Here is a 23,512-nt window from a genome sequence, read left to right as displayed (position 1 = left end):
AGGGAGCCGCCAACAAGTAATTAAGGAACTTGTAAACCGTTCACGGATCATAAAAGACAACCACGATAAAGGGACAACGATAGGCAACAACGATTGACCCGTGAAGGTTACACCCCATTCATAATCCATGAGATTACTAACTCCATATGGTTGGGAACCACGAAATGAGGATCGGGGATGATGGTACGAAGTGAGTCATGGAGTCACATTCGCCCGTATTGGCCTCTACTCGATTCTTATAGTGAAAATTGATTCCTGCGATCTCAAAGGCATACATATAATGATTCAATTTGCTCCAAACTATTATTAGGCTAAATTGGTTGAATATTAATGCAACACATAATTCTAAAATATTGTGATCACTTGATTAAACAACAAGATTAAAAAGGAACCTAAACCGGTTGTCCAAATTATTTTATTAGGCGTGATTTTCAATTACATATTCCCTTTAAACATGCAATATGGTGATCAATAATAACAATAGAATAAACATTAATATTGGAATCAATTCAACAATAATTTGTTATTCTAATTAAATATAAAATAACCTAATCATGATACTAGCAATATAAAATAAAATAAGAGTAATTAAATTAATTAATTACTCACATTCTGCGCGTTCCTTTAAATTGCTACATCATGAATAAACTGTTAGTAACTTCAATAAAAATATAAATCAAATGGAAATTAAATTAAATAAATATAGATTTGATTTGGTCCAAACCCTCAGTTAATTATAACTTTCACGCCTTGGTTTAAGTATAAAACTTCGGGTATTGTATGAACTTCTTGGAGTGCTTAATTAGGGGAAGTATTATGAGAGAATAAGGTGGCTAATATTTAGGCTAAAGAGGGAGAAGAGAATGATTTGATGATCAAGCTTGTTGATGATTGGTAAAGGGGTGATATGACCTCTATTTATAGAGAAAAAAAGAAGGGTCGAAGAATTAAGATAAGATCCGAATTTAATCGGAATAAAACTCGATAGACTGCAGTTTTTTAGGTTTTTGTTTTTATCATATCTTTTGATCCAGAAATTGGAATAAGATAAATAAGATATCATTGGAAAGGTATTGAAGTCTAATTTCTAACCCAATTGGAATCAGATTACAATATTTTGTAGAAAAAAAAAGATATGGCCGAAATAGTGAGACGGTGTCAGTTTTGGATAGAGTTTGATATTTTATTCATATCTTTTCCGTTATAGCTCGGAATTGATATTATAATATATCATTGAAAAGATAATTTCAAGGGTATCCAACCATATAAAATTTGGATAAAAAATAAGAGGCACGAAAATCATATCTGACTATCTTTGAACGTCTTTCAATTCGGATAGAATTAGGACTTTAAAAAAAAGGAGTTTTATTAAATTTCAAACTCTTTAATCTTATCTTTTCAAAAAGGATAATTATGATCTTTTAGAACTTATAGAAGCTTCCAATTAATCCTAATTGGTTTAGGAATTGGGTTAAATAATTTGGACCCTCTACATGATCATTGGGTCGTAGGTAAGGTGAGCTTAGGTTCGGTTTGGGCTCAGTTTAATATTTTGGCCATAACTTATTCGTTATAACTCGGATTTGGGCTTATAATATATTGTTGGAAAGCTCTTTTCAATACCCATCCAACTATTCAATAATTAGACCCAGATTATGGACCAAAATAAACTGAAATAAACGTTTTTATAAAAAGGACACGAAATGAATGATTTTAAAGGACATGGAATGAATTATTTTGGGTTTCAAGGCACGAAAAGAGGAAAATAAGTTATGTTTTGGGGAAATGGGCTAGAATTTGGGTTGGTTTATGAAATGAAAATATGGATTTAAGCACTCCAAGATTAAATACTCAACCCGACCAATAATGGCGGTGAAAGGTTGTTCATCATCGTGTTTGGTTTTGGGGAGACATTTTTAGGTGTCTACAGTATCATACTAGGATCTTACTATTATTATGCTTTGATGAGATTGAGATTTTATTATGATGATTTGTTGTATCAATAATATTATGGTGCTTGATAATATTGTTATTCCTTAATCACACCCTCTCTTGCAGGTTTAAAGGGAATTTGTACATGAAATCACATTTAATGAGATAATAAATAATTTTATTTAGGCTAATGTGACTTTAATTTAAGTGATCGCCAATAGTAGATTTATTTGTGCATTAATATTCAACCAACATAGATTAAACAGGTTTTAGGATTAATATATTGATTGTATGTTAGTCAGAAAGTGCACATGAATACGAGAAGAATAAATTAGAGGCCTATTTAGGGCAGGTTCAACTATGTTGGGTTGGATTTGTACCTTCATCCCCGAATATCAAGTCATGATTCAGGAATACTATGGAGTTGGCGATCTCATGGATCGTGAAGGGGTGTAACCTTCATCCCGTGAACGGTTTACAAGTTCATAAAACTTGTTGGCGACTCTTTTGCTCTAGGTTCCTTCCCTTTGGACGACACCATACTTAAGTGTATGATCACAGTGGGGCTCAAGTGTAGGATGCTTGAAATATTCCATATAGTTAGTAATCCCATTATGCGGATTTGATTTGATAAGGCCTTGGACTTTGTATGATCGAGTCTTTCCTCAATAATAGCCTTGAAATAGTGGGAGACTAGCTTGAGGGGTGTGCACACTTGGGTGAGGAATTGGTTTTAAAAATCATATTTATTGAATTATTGAATTGCTGGAATTGTTTTGAGAATATTGAGAATTGGTTTTAAATCATGAGTTTTGGAATTGTTGGATTAATTATTGAAATTGGTTTAAAAGCATCTTTGCAAATAAATCGAACTTACATTATCTTGCACTTATCGCAATTAGCATATTTTGCTAATTCGTATTTTCTGTTTGTTTTGGTTTCCCCTATTTACCTTAATAGTAAGCAATGTTAACTATTTTCAGGTAAAGTCATGAATGAGCATATGGGAGTCCCGGGATTTGCTTCACCTAGTTAGGAACGTTGGTCTCGTCTTTACTTTGAATACTCATAACAATGTTACTATTTTTATAAGTATTAATAAAAGAAAGTTGAGTTTTCGCTGCAAGTTTTGTTATTGAGTTAAGTATTTTGAGTAGCATTATTGCGTAATCACGCGGCGGTAATACGCCTAAGTTTATCTCTACGTTATAATTATATGTATTATACTAGTATTTTCGTAGAGGGAGATTTGGGGGTGTTACATGCAATTAGATTATGCAATACTTCTTATAATAAAATTGATTTGAACGTAGTAATTCTTATAAATAAATTTTCTCTTATTTTATTTATAGAGAATTCTTAAAAATCAATTCAAAAAATATATGATTGGGATAAAAACTCCTTGCTATTAAATGAACATTTACCAATACAAAAATAAACATGTTATAAAAATTTACAGGAAATTCATAAATGAAAAAGGACGGGGGCGGGGCACGCGCGGAGGGTGGGGAGAGGGGGGTGCAGGAAGTGTTCCCTACCGTGGGGTGTAGATAAAAGTTTGTAGACTCACATTTAATAAGGCCAATAACAAGTTAAGGGTTTATAATGGACGGGCCAATAAAATATCAATTAAAATTAACACTGAGCAAAACCATAATTAAGTGTATATGAATATGAATATGAATATCTATTTAATTTTTTAAAAATACATCATCTATTTTTAGCTACTACTTCCGTTAAATGTTATGTGCAACTTTGGAATATTTTATATCTCACAAATAATACTCCAAAGTTGTACATAACAATTAACGGAGGTAGTATTAAATTGGACAAACATTTTGGCCCTATATTGACCCTACCCAATAACAGCTCTGTTCATTAAAGGTCCTGTCTATTTAAGGGCCTTTTAAACTTTACTCTAACTTTTTTTTTGTAGGGTTTTAAAGAGCAAAAAGGGCGGGGGTGAGAATCGATCCCATAATCTCCTAGAATCGAGAGGGAATCTTTAACCCTGACCCTACCTGTTATTATTGGTTTATCCTATTCAAAAACTAGGTCTAATAAGCATGATCCTTAAAAAAAGGAAATTTTAAATTGGCCAAACATCTAACCCTACACGTGATGTGAGACATATATATGGAGATGGATCATCTGACGGAAAAGTATATCAAGTGTCTGACGGTAGCTCATAGCTTGGGGCGATTGCCCTAGTTTGAGGGTTACTACAACCATGGAACTCTTTGGCATGAAAGAACACTCATTAAGCTGTAAGGGCTCCCGTGAGTGACTTATTTTGCCCTTGAAAGAAATTTTTTTAATCATTCCTTAGCGAAATTTTAGTCAAACTTTGAAACATTACTTTAAACCCGGTTGTCCAAACTTTTCTTTTTAAAATTTTTTATTTTGGTCCAACATATTCGCAGAAATTGTGTTGATGAGGAAGTAGCTAATTAAGTTGGTAGCATAGTAAGCATACACTTAATTAACAAGCCAAGCTTTGCTCCCTTCTAAAAACATTGACTCTATATACTCACGAAGTCACGATCCTCACACTTTCCCCTTACTTATAGATAGCTAGATCATGGATGGGACACTAATTGAGACATTAACTTGTGATAAAGAGTTGGTAGCATTTATTACAACTGCAATTTAGTTACTCTATCATAATCAGACAACTGTCCAAAAATTTCCACCACTTTAATTTTCTTGAGCCACAACCCATTGATATCTTATATCAACCAAATATTGTTGATATAATGGCAAACTTGTAATATTTGTGAACTTTTTCAGAATTCCACTACTTCAGTAGTGGAAGTATGACGTGGCCCCCGTTTTGTAATTTTTTATTATATTCTTATAATGGTACTTGAATTTGACGGATTCTTAACGCCATCTCTTCTAATTGAGGTTGCTGAACAATTGACCTCCCAGATGGATGAGGAGAGAGAATAATAGAGGTTGCTGCTCGTCAAACGGGAGGAATATGGTTGTCGGCGGGGGATAATACTGCACCCAACGTCGCTCAAACACGAAAATAGCAACAGTATTTCGGCTTGATACATGGATTGCAGGAGAGAGATTATGCTAGAATTCGCCATGGAAGTGTAGCTGAACTTAGACTCGGAAACGCAAGGTAGGTAAGACCACCATGGTTGCTGCAATGAGAGAAGACCCCAGCTACAATATCTAGGAGAGAGAAAATGACGTTAACGAAAAGTTAAAGTAGTTAACTTCTGTTAACGTGCTTCGCAACCAAAAACGGAGCAAATATAACAGGTTGATGTCCCTATTCCAGTAGTGCCCTTACTTTATTGACTGATTTGACGATAAGGCCCTTATATCAACGTTTTTGGTTGATATAGGATATCAATATGTATTTGCTCAATTTTCTTATAGGGCCCTTATTTTTTAAAATGAAAACTATATTTTATCTTAAATTTTCATTTTTAGTTCTTTTATCAAACGTCCTAAGGACAGTTGTTAGTTTTTGCCTTATAAATTTATTTTTTTTTATTTTTATTTATTTATTTTTAAGTAAAAGATATGCTTCGTATATTGGTGCCGATTATATGCATTGCACACTCCACTCATAATTATGCACTCATGCTCATGCACTCAAATATCAAGAGTAGTAGTGAAACACTTTGCTCCACCAAAAGGTTGAAGCTTCGTCTCTGGATCTTCTTATGTTTGGGATTTGAGTCAGCACCAACTTCTTAAGTTCATCCAACTATGTTCAATATTAAATTTCTTCCCAAAAAAAGGATAAGTAGGAAAAGCAATAAAAGGAAAGACGAGAAAAGTATAAACAATTTAGGTGGAACAAAAACATCCAACTTTCTTTTCAACTTATCCAACATGTTATTTGATTACCTTGGAACAATTTAGTGATGCCATATTTGCTAGACTGCTAGTTATCAATCTATATCATTCACGTTAATCACATACATATAAAAATGATTAATTAGATCTATGGTTAATACAAGATATATGGTTTTTGATCTGATCTAATATATGATTGTCTAATTTAATCATACTAGATAATAGACCTTATATATATATATATATATATATATATATATATATGCTAACCCATAAGAAAAATATATATTATATGGCGTCTTATTAGATTTGTATGAATGGATATTTTTCAATTTTGTATTTTTCATAATTTTTTTTTAACAATATTAAAGATGATTTCCAATTTAAAGTTGCACATAAAAAAAGAAAATACGATTAGAGCTTACTTTTCTGATCCGGTTTGAACTTATTTCTTCTAATTTGCTATAATACGATACCGTAATTATATAATGTGAACTAATTAAACATAACCTATAATGTATAAATTGTTAAATGTGGATTGCAGAGAGGGAAAAAAAAATGCAGTTTTAAACAAAAGTAATTTAAGATGGATTCAATTCATATGCTATGTTGAGATATGGATGTCAACTAGCTAGTTTAGGCCCCAACTCTGCTCTGCTGAAATCTGCTCTGCTTCAATATGCTCCGCTCTAACCTTCTTTGCTTAAAAATAATACTTAATATTGAATTATTATAATAATAATAATATTTAATATTTAATAATAATAATAAATTAATAATTAATAATAATAATAATTAATTTTTAAATATTATTATAATAATAATTAATATTTAATAATAATAATAATAAATAAATAATATATATTAATTATGATAATAATAATAATTAATATTTAATAATAATAATAATAATAGTATTAATAGTAAAAATAATAATGATAATAATATTTGAAGTTGATAAATTTGGTCATAAATCATTTTGTTTGTAGCTCTCGCTACATAAAATCAATATGTATTAAGTTTATAATCTCAAAACAAATAAACATGAATTATTGCACACGGGATAAAGAAAAATGATCAATTAAACCACTTTTGAAAAAGAAAGTAATAAATATAGAAATATGATCATTTAAATCACTTTCAAAAGGAAAGTAACAAAAGGTGTCCTTGTTTTTAAAGGGAATATACATTAATGTAATTAGGCATATTTTCTCTTAAGATTAAAACCTAATCTAACAGTATATTAGTATGAAGGAAATATTAGAATTTAAGGTCTAAAAGGGGTTGATCAGTTGGTAGCTATATGCCTTGTGTCCTAGCTAGCTAGGCTACATAACTAGCGGCTCAAAATTAGAAGTGTCAAAATCACACTCGTCCGACCCGATTCGAAACTGACTTGAAAAACATTCGATTCAGATTTCGATTTACGTGGACACAATAATTATGCATGACTCAATTTCAAATTTAGACCCAATTTGATCTCACCGAATCTGACCTAAACACCCAAATTAACACCTCTACTCAAAATATGAGGTTACTTGGATAAGTACAATAACAAGTGCATCACAAGCTCCCACAACTATATGATTAATTCACAACAAATCTTGGGTGAACCTAGTCCACAATAATATTATTGTGGACTTAAGGTTTATACACATGTAACTGGCATTATATTCAACATAGTGACCCCTAATTATATTATAGTAACCTTATTTTTAACATAGTAACCTTTTTTAAAACATGTGTGACCTTTAATATTATTATGAATTTAAAGTACGAAATTATGTTGAATAATAACCTAATTTTAACATTATGATCTTTATTATTCATATTGACCATTATATTAAAAATTTCATTAAAAAAAGTTAAGTTGTTATAGCTTTTATAATGTCACACTAACTTTTATTTCAACATAATAACCTTTATTTTAATATAGTGAACTTTTTTTTTATTAATAAAACAATCATATTGGCCTTGTTTGGTAGTTAGCTTATTGGGGGTATATTAGCTTATTTGACTAACTTTAGCTGATTGACTAGTCAAACAAGCTAATATAAGTGTTTGGTAGAAAGCTTATTGAAAGAGCTTATTCCACTAAATAAGTTCTTTTTGAAAAAGCTCATTTTAGGAGCTTTTTCAATTAGCTTATTCATTAATTATTGTGAAATGACACTTATAACCTCATTTAATTTAAAATCCTATCTAAATTACCTACCCCACAATTAGCTTATTGGTCATTTCACATACTCGGTCACCTTTAAGCTATCAGCTATTTACCAAACACTTTTATATAACCAGGTAATACAATAAGTTAGTCAAATCAGTTAATAAAATCAGCTAGTCAAAATCAGCTAACTCAATCAGCTTCAGCTTTCAGTTTTCAGCTTTCTCCCAAACAGGGCCATTGTCTCTAATGTTAGAGGTGCACAATAAATTAGTGTGAACCATGTCCATTTAAGAATTTGAAATTAATTCAAGCTTTAGAACATACAAGTGACGGTGATTTGGTACACGAAATAACTTGGTTAGTCTAAAGTCAAACTCTAAAACAAATCATTATATAAAATCATTCTCTTAATTGCTTAAGGTGCATTTATAAGAGAAGTGGATATTTGTCAAATGCACGAGTGATAGACGAGGAAAATATATCGTCACAACTGGCGAAGAGGTGTCATCCAATAACCACCCTAACTCCCGACAATCTTAACCTGGCAATTGCAATCTTTTCTTCCCAATTCATGGTATATAGGCACACGAGTGACAAATGCAACAGAGCACTTCCTCACAGATTCGTCTATGCATAGAATATACGGAGTAAGCATTTCAAAAGACCTTGAAAAGAATTTCTACTCTCTTTCCTAAATTCCGAAATGATATTAGAATTAAAATAAATAAATTAAAAATTAAAAAAAATTAAAAATTAAAAAATACACCCCCGATCAATTATGTGATTACTCTCTAATTCTATGATGCACGAAAACTTAGTTTGGGTCAACGTTTGCGTTTTCGATAATATTTCAATCCAAAACACAAGATTTGTTAGATTGTTTTGTGAGAAAACTTGTTAAGTTGGAGTGATTGATTAATATATCCTATCATATCATATACGGAGTAACTAATATATAAAGCTAAACTTTTACCCAGCTCACGAGACAATGACACTTGACATTCTAACTTTTCGTCAAGTGTCGCGCCATGTTGGATATACTTAGATAGACTTCATAAGATAAATAAATTAGTTTCAATCAAATTTGGATAGAACTTTAGAATAAAATTGTTAGTTTAGAGTTTTATTTTTTATAAAATACCAATATTTCATAGGTATAAATTGAATTATAATTTTATTCAAAAAAAATATTATATTATAACTCTAAAATATTTCATATGTATAACATTGAATTATAATTTTATTCAAAAAAAAAAAAAAAGATTATAACTCTAAAAAATACCAATATTATAATTATTATTCATTTACATGTTTACTATACAATTTAAATCGTTACAAAATCACATCAATTCCAAACTAATTTCATATTAGAGATGTATTTTGAAATTTGACATATTGATTAAAAATTTATTTCAAAATTTAATAAACAGTCCGGGCATCGCACGGGGCACAAACTTTTAGCCAGTGCACGAGGCAGCGACACTTGGCGTTTCAACTTTTCTCCAAGTGTCACGACCGTTGGATATATTTAAATAGACTAAAATTGTTAGTTTAGAGTTTCATTTTCAATAAAATACCAATATTTTAAATGTACAAATTGAATTATAATTTTATTCAAAAAAATTATTAGATTATAATTCTAATAAGTTATCATATAAATTTATTTTTAATATCATAATATTTTTTGTAGCAAAGGGCCGAGAGTAGTTTAAAGCGTAAAACATCTATTTATAATATATACAAATCGGTTTAAATAATATACTTCACAATCTAATACAAGTAGAATTTTATTACTATATATATATACCTGTCAATTAGGATCGGGTCATGAGTCATGTCGGATTGGGTCACTTCAGGTTACGAGTCAAGAAATGTTCGACCCTTACCCAAAGTTTTGGGTTCTGGTCAACCCAACGGGCTTTGCACATTTATTTTATATATTTATTTATTTTGCTTTTTTTTTTTTAAATCGAACACTTCCACCAACATTATTATTAGTCATTATATGCCTACTAGATAGTAAATTGCCACAAAAGCACATCAATTCCTAACTAATTTTATATCAATGATATATTTTAAAATTTGATATATAGATTAAAAATTTATCTTTGAAATTCAATAAACAACCCGGGCATCGCACGGGCACAAAACTAGTAACTAATATATAAAGCTAAACTTTTAGCCAGGTCACGTGACAGCGACACTTGGCGTTCTAAATTTTCGCCAAATGTCGCGCCACGTTGGATAGATTTAAATAGACTTCTTAAGATAAAATAATTACTTTAGAATTCTATTTGGATAGAATTTTAGAATAAAATTAGTTTTATTTTCGATAAAATACCAATATGATGTACAAATTAAATTATAATTTTACTCAAAAAAAAGTTATTAAATTATAATTCTAAAAATTATCATATAAATTTATTTTTTATATCATAATATTTAATGGAGCGAAAAAGTAATTCAAAGCGTAAAACATACATTTATAATATATATACTAATTGGTTAAAATAATGTACTTGTACTTTACAATCTAATAGAATTTTATTACTATGTAGACATGTCAATTAGGGTCGGGTCATAAGTCATCTCGGATTAGGTCGGTTCAGGTTACAGGTCAAGAAATGTTCAATCCTTGCCCAAAGTTTTGGGTTCGAGTCAATCCAATGGATTTTGAACTTTTATTTTATTTAATTTTTTTTTTTGCTAATTTTTTATTTTTTAATGTATTAAATCGAACATTTTCACCAACATTACCATTATATGCCTACTAGATAACAAATTGTCTCAAAAGCACATCAATTCCTAACTAATTTTATTATATATATATATATATATATATATATATATATATATATATATATATATATATATATATATATATATATATACGGTTACAAATGTGAATCTTACACGTATTAGAAGATTTTTAAAGATAATTATACAATTTTCACAAAATATATCCTAACCTTGACAAAATATCTTTTCATATATTCTATCACACCCCGCAGTCATGGCGGAAGGAGATCAGATCAAACGCGGAGAAAAATTGTATAATTATCTTTTAAAATCTTCTAATTAGGTTTTGATGATTGTAAACTAATAATGAATATCTATCTAACGTGTTTTTTAAGTTGTGCGTAGAAAGAACAAGTTATGCTTGGAACAGGATACAAGGAACCTGAGGAATGTCAAGTATATATACAAGGAACCTGAGCAAATATGATAAGCAATAGAGAAACAAGAACAATGATGAGTGTCATGGTTGATAAGCATGATGATGGCTAAAGAACCACGAAGGTAACTATGTAAATAGGTGTTTGCATATGTTAGCTTCATGAGGTAAGTACACTATGCATACAAGAGTTGTCTACGTGTAGAAGTATTTACATAAGCTTTAAGTTTAATTAGTTCTCTCACTTGAAGTTTGTTTATGACAAACAAACTTCAATCTAATGTTTCTCTTGAGTGTTTATGTGAAGACAGGAACAGACTTAGGTGAAGTCAATGGGTTGGAACATAGAAGACTTTAAGAGGAACAAGAGAGAATGAATGAACCTAAAGCAGGTTCTCTATGAGAACCAAACCACGAAGGAACCTGAAGGTATTCTCTAACAAGATCCAAAAGGAACTTTCGGCAGGCTTTCCACAAAAGCCGAAGCAGGTTCCCTAACAGGTACAAAAAGAGTTCCATGTTCCCTAACAGGTACATAAAGAGTTCCCTAACAGGAACTTAGTTCTCTAACAAGAACTATCTAAGTTCCCTAACAGGAACTTGAAGACATCAAGTTAAGGAGTTGACTTGGTCTGTGTTGAAGACAGCAAGTTCCAGTTAGGAACTTGGCCTGCGATTCCAGAAGTGGAATGTTGCCCCGAGATCTAGAATACATCAATACTACAAGATTCCAGAACAAGAGTTTCAAAGAAACAACCTGAAGACGGAGAAATCGAAGTATATTGCTCTAGGATTCATGTAAGTATGTTGTACATAAAAGTCAATCTGGAACAAGTCTAAAGAACCAAGGTAAACTCATGATAGTCAATGAAATTAGAGTTACTGACTTGTCAGGAACTCATAGACTGTTAGAGTTTTGAAACCTAATCGAAACTTAGGTCTGCACGTCGTTAAAGGTCGCAGGTCGAATTTAATGATATATATTTACCTAATACGTGCATATCATTTAGGGATTTGATTTTACAGAATAAAGATATTTATTTTCTAATAAATCCCTTTGGAAAAAGATAAGTTATTTTTGGAAAATATTTTCAACAAAATAAGTTTTAAATAAAATCTAATTTTATGGCAAGTATATCTTTTGTAAAAAGATATGATAAGTATATCTTTTGTAAAAAGATATATTAGTATATTTGGAAAATATAAGATTTAGATAAAATCTGTTTTTATGGTAAATATATCTTATTATTATTGATAGAATATATTCTTAACAAAAGATATATTTTTGGAAAACTTATTTTTGGAAAATGTCTTTTATTTCTATCTTTTAATAAAACTTATCTTTTACGAAAAGAATAATTTGGGTGTACTATAAATATGCTCATATGTATTCATTCTAAGTTGAGGCTGATGAAGCTTAGTGGTCGTGCTTAATGGTTTCATCCTTCACCACGAAGCTAAGTCAAACCTCCAGGTCAAAGTGCTAGTCAGGTTTGGTTTCAGTTCGTCTAGTAAGTTCCAGATAGATCTTGAGTGTCCAGTATATTAGTTTTTATCTCTTTATTCGTTGATATGTTTTTAGAGGTATTCTTTGAGATCTTGTAAAAGGAAAAAAGGGTTTTGAGTGTTTTATGTATTGGGGTGTGAAAGTTCGTGAGGATTCTCGTTTTTATAATATTGTATTGTAAGAGTGCAATGTGTGAGCTTCTAGGGTGAAGCCGAATGAGCTTCTAGTGAGATGCTGAGTGTAGGCACTTTAGGAGTGCTGAGTGAATCTAAGTTTGGGACTTAGGTTGGGTAAGATAGGGTCTTATCGTGTAGCAAGTTCAGTCAGGAACTTGTGAGAAAGGTCTGTTTGTAATAGGTTTGTAACTAGGAGTCTTTGGCCTATTATAGTGGATTGGTTTGGCTTGAAATCCCTTGGAGGGTCGAGGTTTTACTTCCAGTTGGGCCCTGGATGGTTTCCTTGTAAAATCCGCTTTGCATTGTCTAAGTTCCTAACAACAATCACTTTTATATTCCGCGAAAAGTAGGCACTAGGAACATACTACAATTCACCCCCCTCTTGTAGTATATCATCCGAAATAACAGTAAGTGAGAAATAATGTTCTTATGCAGTCAATTCGAAGATGTGACCAACACAATGTCATTAACCTAGTACTAAGTCTGTTGCATCATTATTCCGTCCTACGCCGAAAGGTGAAGAAAGAATTATTACTCTTAAAAATGACAAACCAATTATGCAATAAATATATAGTTAGCAGAACACTAATACCAAGCCCATGGCGGTCATTGCTTTAGGCCATAGGGAGCCTTATGTAGCCTACAAGCATACCTAAGAAAACGCTTATGAAAATACCTTAGGGGTTGATGCATATAGACAGTCTCATGCAAATCTTAAAAAAAAAGAAAAAAGCCATTTTAACATCAAATTGATGAATAGACACTTACTAGTCAATTGATCTTTTAAGTTCTTCAACTGTTCACAATAACAAGAAATATCAGAAAAGTTAGACAAGTGTAATGAATTAAAATGGTTTTTCTGAAATACCTTAGGACATGCGTGCCAATGAATCATACTTGGATCATAGATATACCTACTTAATAAAGATGGGCAACGGGTCGTGTCGTGCCGCCGCAGGCCGTGTCGCGGTGGTGGGCGTATCGTGCCAACTCCGCGGCGGGCCGTGCCTAAATTTGGCACACCCCAGCCCACGGCACGGCCCACGTGCCTGGCGAGCCGTGCCGTACCGGGCCGCGGGCCAAATCGTGCCATTTTTTTTTTAATAATAAATGTAAATAAAAAACGATATATATATATACGTTTTAGTACAACTTAATTTATGTTTATGTTAATGTTAATATATTTTGTTTTGAACAACCTTTATTTTAATTAAGGTTATATAAATTATTTATCTAATTATATTTAAGTTTATATAAATAATTTTATTAATTTAGGAAAAAACAACAATGCATATAATAAAAAACAAAAATTTACGAGTGGGATAAGCCGAAAACACAAAAAAGTTGAAGATAACTTATTTTACTATATGCCGGTAGCCAATACGATAAATCGATAATACAAATAATTAAAAATCGTACAATAATTGGTGAATAACTTCATTTATTATACGGAACACGAGGTTCGATAATACAAAAATTGTACAATAGTGTACAATTATGGCGGGCCTCGTGCCGTGCCACGTGCCGTGTCGGCGTGCCGACCCACGGGCCGGCCACCGTGCCGCCCTCCGTGCCTCGTGCCGTGCCCGTGCCAATTCCCAGATTTGTGTTCACGGCACGACCCACAGGTGGGCCGCCGTGCCGTGCCGTGCTGGGCCATGCCGGGTCCGTGCCCATCTTTACACGTCGAATGTTATATCCGATTGAGTGCTTGTTATAGCTGTTAGATTTCGCGAAAACTCCTTATATTGGAGTGTGTACTATTGATCAATATATATAGAGTTTACAATGCTAGGCTTAATCACGTTAGGAAACCTAGTACAATAAGGATACAAACTACACATAAAATCTATCCTAATCTACGACAAATATTATCATAAATATAATATCTATCAATAGCATACATCAGGCATCCAATCAACCTAGCATTTTCCAATTGTGAAACTGGACCTCCACCATTTGGAACCAAAGAATCGTTTGGAGCCATTGGAGTAGACATGAGAGAACTATCCCACTCGTTAAAATTCTTAATCACTTTCTCAATATAATAAATTATGTTAAAATTAGAGTGTCATTCCCTCCATTTATTCTAATACCAAGGATAACATCCGCTTCTTTCATATCCTTCATGGAAAAGCTAGGCGAAAGAAATTCTTTGGTCTTTTCAACTTGATCCAATCAAATGAGTCCCATATATATATAAGCATGTCATCCAAATATAAACAAATCATAACACCTTTACCATAATTATCAAATTTACTATATACACTCTTATATAATTGATTTATATTAAAGCCATTTGCCAAGACTACATCATTAAACTTTTGATGCATTTCTTTAGGTGCTTGTTTTAGCCCATACAAAGATCTAATCAACTTGCACACTTTGGTTTCTTATCCACTGACAATGAAGCCTTCCGGTTATTTCTTGTACCCTTCCTCCTCCAGTTCACCATTAAGAAATGTTGTTTTGACATCCATTTGGTAAATTGTAAGGTCATGAATCGTGGCTACAACAATCAACAACCTTATGGTGGTTAATCTTGCCACTAGAGCATATGTATCTAAGTAATCAATACCGTGAATTTGCTTGATTGTACCCTCAGACCTCTAATCGAGCCTTGTACTTTCAAGAGTTCCATTGATCATTAATTTTCTTGTGAAAATCCATTTACAACCTAAGAGAGTGCAACTAGGTGGTAAATCTGACAAAACCCAATGCAAGGCTTATTTTCCATAATTGAATCCATTTCATCTTTTTGACAGCTTCTTTCCAAAGTGCACCTTGGTACACAACTGACCATGTGGTAAATCGGACAAAACCCAAGTATTATTTCCCATAATTTAATCCATTTCATCTTAGATAGCTTCTTTTCAAAATACCGTATCATGAGATTTCATAGCCTCATAAAAAGTTTTAGGATCCTCCTCCACACTATAACAATATATTATTTAATATTCCATCTTACTTGCTCCACTTTCCTTTTTTGGACGTATTTAAATACTTACTTCATTCATTTCCTAATTTGTAAACTTTTAATAATATTTTATTATTTCTCTCTCCACTAGTAGGGCTTGATGGCTAGTCACTTGAGCTTAATTTCATTTCAGTTCGATTCAGTTCAGTTTAACTCCAATTTTTTCAGTTCAGTTCAGTTTAGCTCCTAATTTCCTTCTCTCATAAAATATTCATTTCAGCTCTATTCAGTTCAGTTCAATTCAGCTCAATTCAGTAAATGTGAACAAGCCCGTAGTCCCCTCATATATCATATTTTTATAGTTTTCATATTCTCTTCTCCTCACTTACACTGACTTTTGATTTTAAAAGTTTGTTTATTTTTAAACAAACCTCACTTCCATCATATTTTATTACTTTCTACCGTTCCTCAACAACTTCGGGCAAAAAGAAATGAAGCAAGTAATAAAATACGGAAGGAGTATATTTTTGTAGGAATTACAGCAATTCCTGAGCTATATAGGCCACTACGAATATATTAAATTTTGGGGTAACTTTAGTATGCAACCAGTTAACACTAATATTAATGTACATCAATCAGTATAAGGGTAACTTTAAGCTAATTTTAGGGTAACAATTTTTTTTTTGAGTAACTTTAAACATAATATAACTTTTATATAAATAGACAACAAGAAAACTTTTATAAAGGTAATTTAATTACCTTCAATCACTAATAATTGATTTTTAGTCATTTAAAATGTGATTATTTACTAATAAAGCATAGACAATTTTTATTTGTATTAGGTTACTTTTATGCATATTTGGGTAACTTTTATTTATTTTAGGGGTAACTTTTGATCACTTTAGGCTATCTTTATAATGGATGCACAATAATTCTTGTACACCCGTTTTTTTTAAAAGTTTGTGTCGATTTTGATAGTATTTTAGGACCACATATGGAAAGCCCAAGATCGAGTTAAATGAATTAAGTTCGGTGATAAGGGCAAAGTTGGCTAAGGATTACCACTACGAGCTAGTGAGCCAATGGGTCTTGGCTGCGTACTAATGTATCTATTATAGCTGCAACAAGGAAAGACCCAAATGTGCGGCCCAAATCAAATAATCCAAATATATAATATATTCATGACCCGCCCAAATCAACTCCACGCTCTATAAAATGAACATTTAGTATAAAATGAACATCTAATAATAAAAAATGAACATCTAATAATAAAAAATGAACATGTAAAAAAATGAACATGTAATACTAAAAAGTGAACATGTTATAAAAAATTGATCATTTATTAAAAATATACATGAATATCATATAATCATATATTTGCTAGACCACGACCTTAAAAACGAACATTTAGTAAAAAAAAATGAACACGTAAAAAAAGGAATATTCGGTAATAAAAAATAGACGCGTAAAAAAAACCCGAACATTTAGTAATAAAAAGTGAAGAAATGAACATTTATCATACAACCATAAAATAGCTAGACTATACCAAATAAAATGAACATTTCGTAAAAATATATGAGCACATTAAATAAATGATAATTTAGTATTAAAAAAAAAAAAAAAAAAAAAACCACGTCAAATAATATTATGAACATTTTTAAAATTAACATGATTTCATATATTTATAGGTTCAAATTCATTGTATATAATAAATTTACGAAATATAAAGCTAAAATAAATCGTTAAAAGTTTTATGTATTATATGTTCATTTTTTGTGTACTAAATATTCATTTTTAGTCAACTAAATGTTCATTTTGTACAAACGTGTTCAATTTTAAAGTATTCCGTGTTCATTTTTTTTAACAGAAATTATACACAAGTTCAATTGTAATTATTTTAGCTCTAAGAATTTAAATATCCACCTTAAATCTAATCTTGATTCATCATAGAGACAATAATTATTGATCAATAACATGATGGATTTTTAATCACAAATTCAAAATTGATTGAAATCAACAATTTTACAACATTCACATGCATATTCATAAACACAAAAAAAAAAAATATTAAATTAAATTACCTAAAGATTCATAACCGCGATGAAGATGATGACGATGGAGAATGCTACGGTGGTGACAAATTGGAGAATATCCAGAGTAGGACAAAGAATTTTAAAGATTGAAGGGAAGTAATAAAGTAAACTTTTAAGGAAAGGGAAAAAAGAGGAGAGAAATATTTTGAATTGAGAATAAACCAGAAGAGAGAGGAAATTAATAGAGCTAATAAACAAGAAGAGAGATAGAGTTAAAATACAAGGAAGAGAAAAATACGTATGTTCATTTTTATGTACTATATGTATATATCTAAACTTGTTGCAGCTAGCTTAGCTACACTAGTGTGTAGTTAAGAATTTGCCCTAGTGAGCTACCAATAACCAATTAAAATAAGGGCCAAGTAGAGTGTTTAGCCACGGATCAAAAATCCAAGAGATTGAAGTTAAAAGACCCAAAGAAGGGGGTGTAGCAATTAGCAACTAAATTTGAAGGCACAAAGGAGAAATTCCAACAATTAGAGCAAATTTAAAGACTTACTCAAATAGTCGGGAGTGTTTAGTTAGTTGGGCTTTGGTACTAAAAGCCCAACTATTTTTCTAAGTTCCAATGGGTTATTAGCAGGGTTATTAGTTTCCCCGGTTTTTTTATTTTTAATTTTATTTTTAATTTTTTATTTTTTTATTTTTTTTTATACAGAGGTTTTGTTTTCTTTAATTAGGTTTTATGCTTTTCATTAGTTTTATTTTTATTATGTTCATCACCAAACTTTTAACATACGTTGGTTTGTTTATTTCATTACTTAGTATTCACGCTTTATTCTTACATTAGTTTTAATACCGTTGTTTTTAATATACTTACTAGTGAGTAGTCCAAGCGTTGCCTCGGGTTATTACTTTTGTTTTTTTTTTTTTTTTTTTTTTTTTTTTTTTTGATGCGAATGAGAGGCAAAACCTCGGAAAAGAAAAACAGAAAATAAAAGACTAAACAGGAACTAAACGTGGCCAAGCCACTCCAACAATATCATCATGCAATATACGTCCTAATTCTATAGGAGGGAATTGAATCAACTCGATATTGTTGTTCTGGATGACCCCTTGATTTGCTAGCCAATCAGCTGCTTTATTTGCTTCGCGATAAATATGGATAATTTGGGTTTGCCAATTAATATCCTCTATAAGTTGTTTGCAGTAACGAATTATATGGTACCCCTGTCCTCGGTTGATCTCTTCATTCCTCAAGGCAACCACCACTAGTTGGCTGTCAATTTGTATTTGAAGTTTGGTAGTGTTCATTCTCTTTGCCAGCTCCAACCCATATTCAACCGCCTTCAGTTCAGCCATATACGCATCAAAGTCACCAATTTTGAGTGCAAATGCATGAAGCATTCTTCCAGTGGAATCACGAATAATTCCTCCACTTCCAGCCGGACCTGGCGCACCTTTTGCTGCTCCATCCGTATTCAATGCTAGCCAACCATCCGGAAGAGTTATCCATCGAACAAGTAGCTCTGTTCTTGTCCTGTGATGTTGTGAGTCAGCAGGGTAATCATCCCCTAGTATACGCCACACCTCCTCGAACCTTGTAAGTAGAAATTGATTGATATCAATAGGAATTTCATTTGTTCTATCGAACACAATGCTATTCCTCCATCTCCAAATCCACCACAATGAAATAGCAAAATATGTTGGCCATACTTCAGTGGAGAGATTGCTTCTAACTTGGTGTTTGATGTTTCGAACTATCCATTGCTTCAAAGTCCCTTGATGAAAGTTCGAGGCTTGTGCTGGACCTCCAACTTGCCTCCATACCTCTCTGGCAGCCTGGCAGTCACGCAACACATGTAGAGTAGTCTCTTCATTGTTGTTACAGGTTTTACACCATGGAGAATCTGTGAGATTACGCTTAAGCCTGTTTGCATTTGTCATCAAACGATCATGCAATGCTAACCATAAGAAGACCTTAACTCGTGGTTGCACTCTAAGTTTCCAGATTAAATCCCACAAACCATCATTCCCCAGATCATCATCCCTCCTTATAATGCGCATAGCTGATTTTATAGAAAATTTCCCCTTTGTTCCTCCTCCCCAATAAAGCAAAACGCCCACATCATTCTCTTTTCTCAGTGCATGAGCTTCGATTAGACGAAGAATATCTGGAGGTAATAGATCAGCAAATAAATCCCATTTCCACCCCATTTCCTCATCCCAAAGCTCTTCAACCGTGGCACCATCGAGGTGTTCTGGTATGTCCTCAGTCGCAGCTGTACGAAGGGGCTTGGCCATAGCCCAATTATGATCCCAAAAGAGGGTAGACGCTCCATTCCCTATGGCCACCCTCGAACCAGCCGAGATGAAAGTTGAATTTTCTGAATCCCTTTCCAAACATTAGACATATTAGCTTTAGGTTCAAACATATCAATATCACACCTTCCTTTACAATATTTTGCTCGTAGTACACGAGCCCATAGAGCATTTGGTTCAGTTAAAACCCGCTAACCTAATTTAGTCAAGAAAGCCGCATTAGTTTGACGGGCCGATCTAATTCCTAGACCTCCTTGTTCTTTCGATTTTTGCAAAAAATCCCAAGACAGTAAGTGGATTTTTCGGTGCTCCTCATCACCTCCCCAAATAAATCTTCTAATATTTTTATCAATCTCATCACAAATAGATTTGGGGATTCTAGCAGTTTGCATGGCGTAGGAGCTCATTGTTGTCAAAGTAGTCTTAGCTAGAGTAATTCGCCCAGCCATAGAAATATACTTTGATTTCCATCCTGCAAGTCTTCTGTCTATTTTTTCACACAAGTAAGCAAATGTATCCCGAGTAACCCTACTAGTAAGAGTAGGCATGCCAAGGTACATTCCCAAATCATCCGTTTCATCAATACCCAAGGCATGACAAATTTCTGAAATTTTATCCAAAGACATATACCCTTGATTTAGGATAGCTAACCTTTTGCCCCGAAGCACTACAAAATCTAGCTAGACATTCTTGAATTACCATTGCTTGCTCCACCGTGGCCTCTGCGAACAAGATGATATCATCTGCGAAACATAGGTTGGAAAGTTTCGGCCCGTTCCTACTTGCATAAATAGGTTTCCATCGATCCTCAATGATTGATTCCTCAATTATTTGATTCAAACGTTCCATACATAGTACAAAAATATATGGTGAAAGAGGGTCACCTTGCCTGATTCCTCTTCCCGGTTTGAAGACTTGAGTCGGTTCACCATTCCATAAAACCCTCATAGAAGATGTTGTAATACATTCCATAATAAGGTCGATCATCATAGGGGGAAGGAGAATTTCATAGAGAGTGTCTCTAATGAAATCCCATCGGAGCCTATCATAGGCCTTTTCAAAATCAATCTTAATCGCCATGAGACCCTTTCCACTTTTCTTTTGTCTCATTGTATGAATAACCTCTTGGACAATAACTATGTTGTCAGTAATTTGTCTTCCCGGCACAAAGCTAGTTTGTGTACAAGAGGTTAAATGTGGCATCATTGGTTTAATTCTATTCACAACAGCCTTTGTAATGACTTTATATGCAACATTACAAAGACTAATGGGTCTAAATTGAGTGGCTACCTCTGGAGTATCAACCTTAGGAATAAGCCCAATAAAAGTTTCATTCAATTTGTCCGGCAAACCTTTTCCATTCAAAGCATCAAGCGCAACCTTATATACATTCTCAGCCACCAAGTCCCAATGTTTTTGGAAAAATAAAGCCTGAAATCCATCCGGTCCTGGTGCTTTCATCGCACCCATTTCAAACACAGCTCGTTCAACTTCACATCTTGCGAAAGGCCTCGATAGCATGTCCCAATCTCTCGGGGTAAATTCTGGAAAAATTCCAGAAGGCAACGGGCCGAGGCTTTGGTGTTCATCGGCTGCAAATAATTTCTGGAAGTAGGATACGATATTTTGTTGGATTTGTTCCTTTTCGTACAGCCACTCGCCACTATCAATGTCCTTAATAGCTGTAATATTATTCCTCCATCTTCTTGCTATTGTGCTAAGGTGGAAGTAGGATGTATTTCAATCTCCATCCCTTATCCATTCAACACGTGATTTTTGATACCAAAGGATTTCTTCCTGTTCTAGCACTTCATCAAGATCTTTGCGTAATTTAGATTCGAGTTTTATTAAATCCCTCGAACGTTGCTCAGCCAAACAGCGTTGCACCCCCGAAATACGAGCTAATAAATTCCTCTTCTTCTTAAAAATATTATGGAATATGTCTCTATTCCACTCCTGTAAATCATCACCCACTTTTTTCAAAAGAGGAACTAGTGGGCTCGATTTATCCCACTTTGTCTCAATAAAATCACGAAAATTGTCATGGGTTAACCATGCTGCTTGAAACTTGAAAGGTTTATTTATTGAAGCTATGGGAGCAAAACCATTAGGCGATATTAAGATTGGGCAGTGGTCCGATTGAACAGCAGGGAGATTTTTTCCAGCAGCATTAGCAAAGCGGAGGCTCCATTCCGAATTACAAAGGGCCCTGTCAAGGCGGGCACTTGTTCGAGTCTCGATAGTGTTACCTCTAGCCCAAGTATGATTAGGTCCACAAAATTCTATTTCCAGGAAATCCATGTCTTCAACCCATTCGTTGAATTTAGCCGTACGCCTAGTTGTCTCAGAGCAGCTAGAACTCCTTTCCTGAGCAAATCGAGTATCATTAAAATCCCCTGCTAACATCCAAGGTTTATTATGAGTTGCTGCAAACTCCTTTAATTCTCGCCAAAGATCACTACGTTTCACAGGGTCTGGACTAGCATAAATCGCCGTAAAATACCACGGTTCTTCACCCACCCTTCGAATATTCATAGTAATGTATTGATTGTGTTGATGAATTGGTTCAATAGTAACAAGATCCGGTTTCCAATAAACCCAAATACCACCACTGAAACCTTGAGCATCTACTCTAGTATGACCACCATAGCCAAGTATATTGGAAATACGTTCAGCTTGGTGGTCCCCCATGTGCGTCTCAACTAATGTTAAAACATTCGGTTTATGGTTTCTAACTATTTCTTTTAACGCACTAATAAAAGCACGGCTTCCTACCCCTTGAACATTCCATACCATACATGAAATTTCTTGGGAATTTGGAGCTAAATTAGGGATAGTATCTTCCATTAAAACAGGAATAGAAGGTAAAGAACTTACATAAGCACTTGAGATGAATCTCATCAGCCTATTTATTTCATTGGGTATCTTCAAAGTTACCACTAATTCCATTGGCTCCGGGATGGGTTCCAACCAGGATTCCATCCGTACCTCTAAAACGTTCGTCAGGGGGTCGGCTATGCCCAAATACGGTATCTCCATTGGTTGACCCACGCAAAGAATCTTGTCCGTCGGGATCTTCAATTGAACAACATCCGAGGGTGGGGGAAATATGGGTGAGCTCCTTTGGGGATTCATCTTGTGACACTGTTACTGTTTCCATTCGAGTATCTTCTAAGTTCTTTTGTCGAGCTTCCTTCGCAATATTCTCACAATTATTTTCTTTTCCTGGCTTATTTTTGGTTGCAAAATAATGAGTGGCATCTTTCAAACTTTCCAAGTTTGTTATTGGAATAAGGGGGGTATTATTGGGTGTAACATTTTTGGAATTTTTTATTGTATCTTTTTATTTGGAATTTGCCTTGCTTCCCAAGCGTGATTCTTGGGTTTTTTTCCCAGGAATAAAGTGATTGGTATTAGGATAAATTCCTAATTTATCTTGAGAATTATCTCCTAGATTAATG

The 23,512-nt window shown here is 33.1% G+C and overlaps 1 protein-coding gene across 1 annotated transcript; it reads right to left on the bottom strand.

Annotated features, from left to right (window-relative positions):
* Window positions 1–21,791: 21,791 nt before the first annotated feature.
* Window positions 21,792–23,000, bottom strand: LOC145640011 (uncharacterized). The gene has a single exon (XM_081691319.1). It carries the CDS (start codon window positions 22,998–23,000, stop codon window positions 21,792–21,794), a length of 1,209 nt encoding a protein of 402 aa, XP_081547445.1.
* Between the last annotated feature and the right edge of the window lie 512 nt (window positions 23,001–23,512).

This window comes from Chenopodium album, chromosome 7 (genome assembly GCF_948465745.1).
Source record: "Chenopodium album chromosome 7, dcCheAlbu1.1, whole genome shotgun sequence".
Lineage (NCBI taxonomy): Eukaryota > Viridiplantae > Streptophyta > Magnoliopsida > Caryophyllales > Amaranthaceae > Chenopodium > Chenopodium album.
This window is presented reverse-complemented; position numbering and strand designations above follow the sequence as displayed.

Coding starts and splice junctions, on each gene's coding strand:
- LOC145640011 (XM_081691319.1), bottom strand. CDS start 23,000: ATGGAATTAGTGGTAACTTTGAAGATACCCAATGAAATAAATAGGCTG.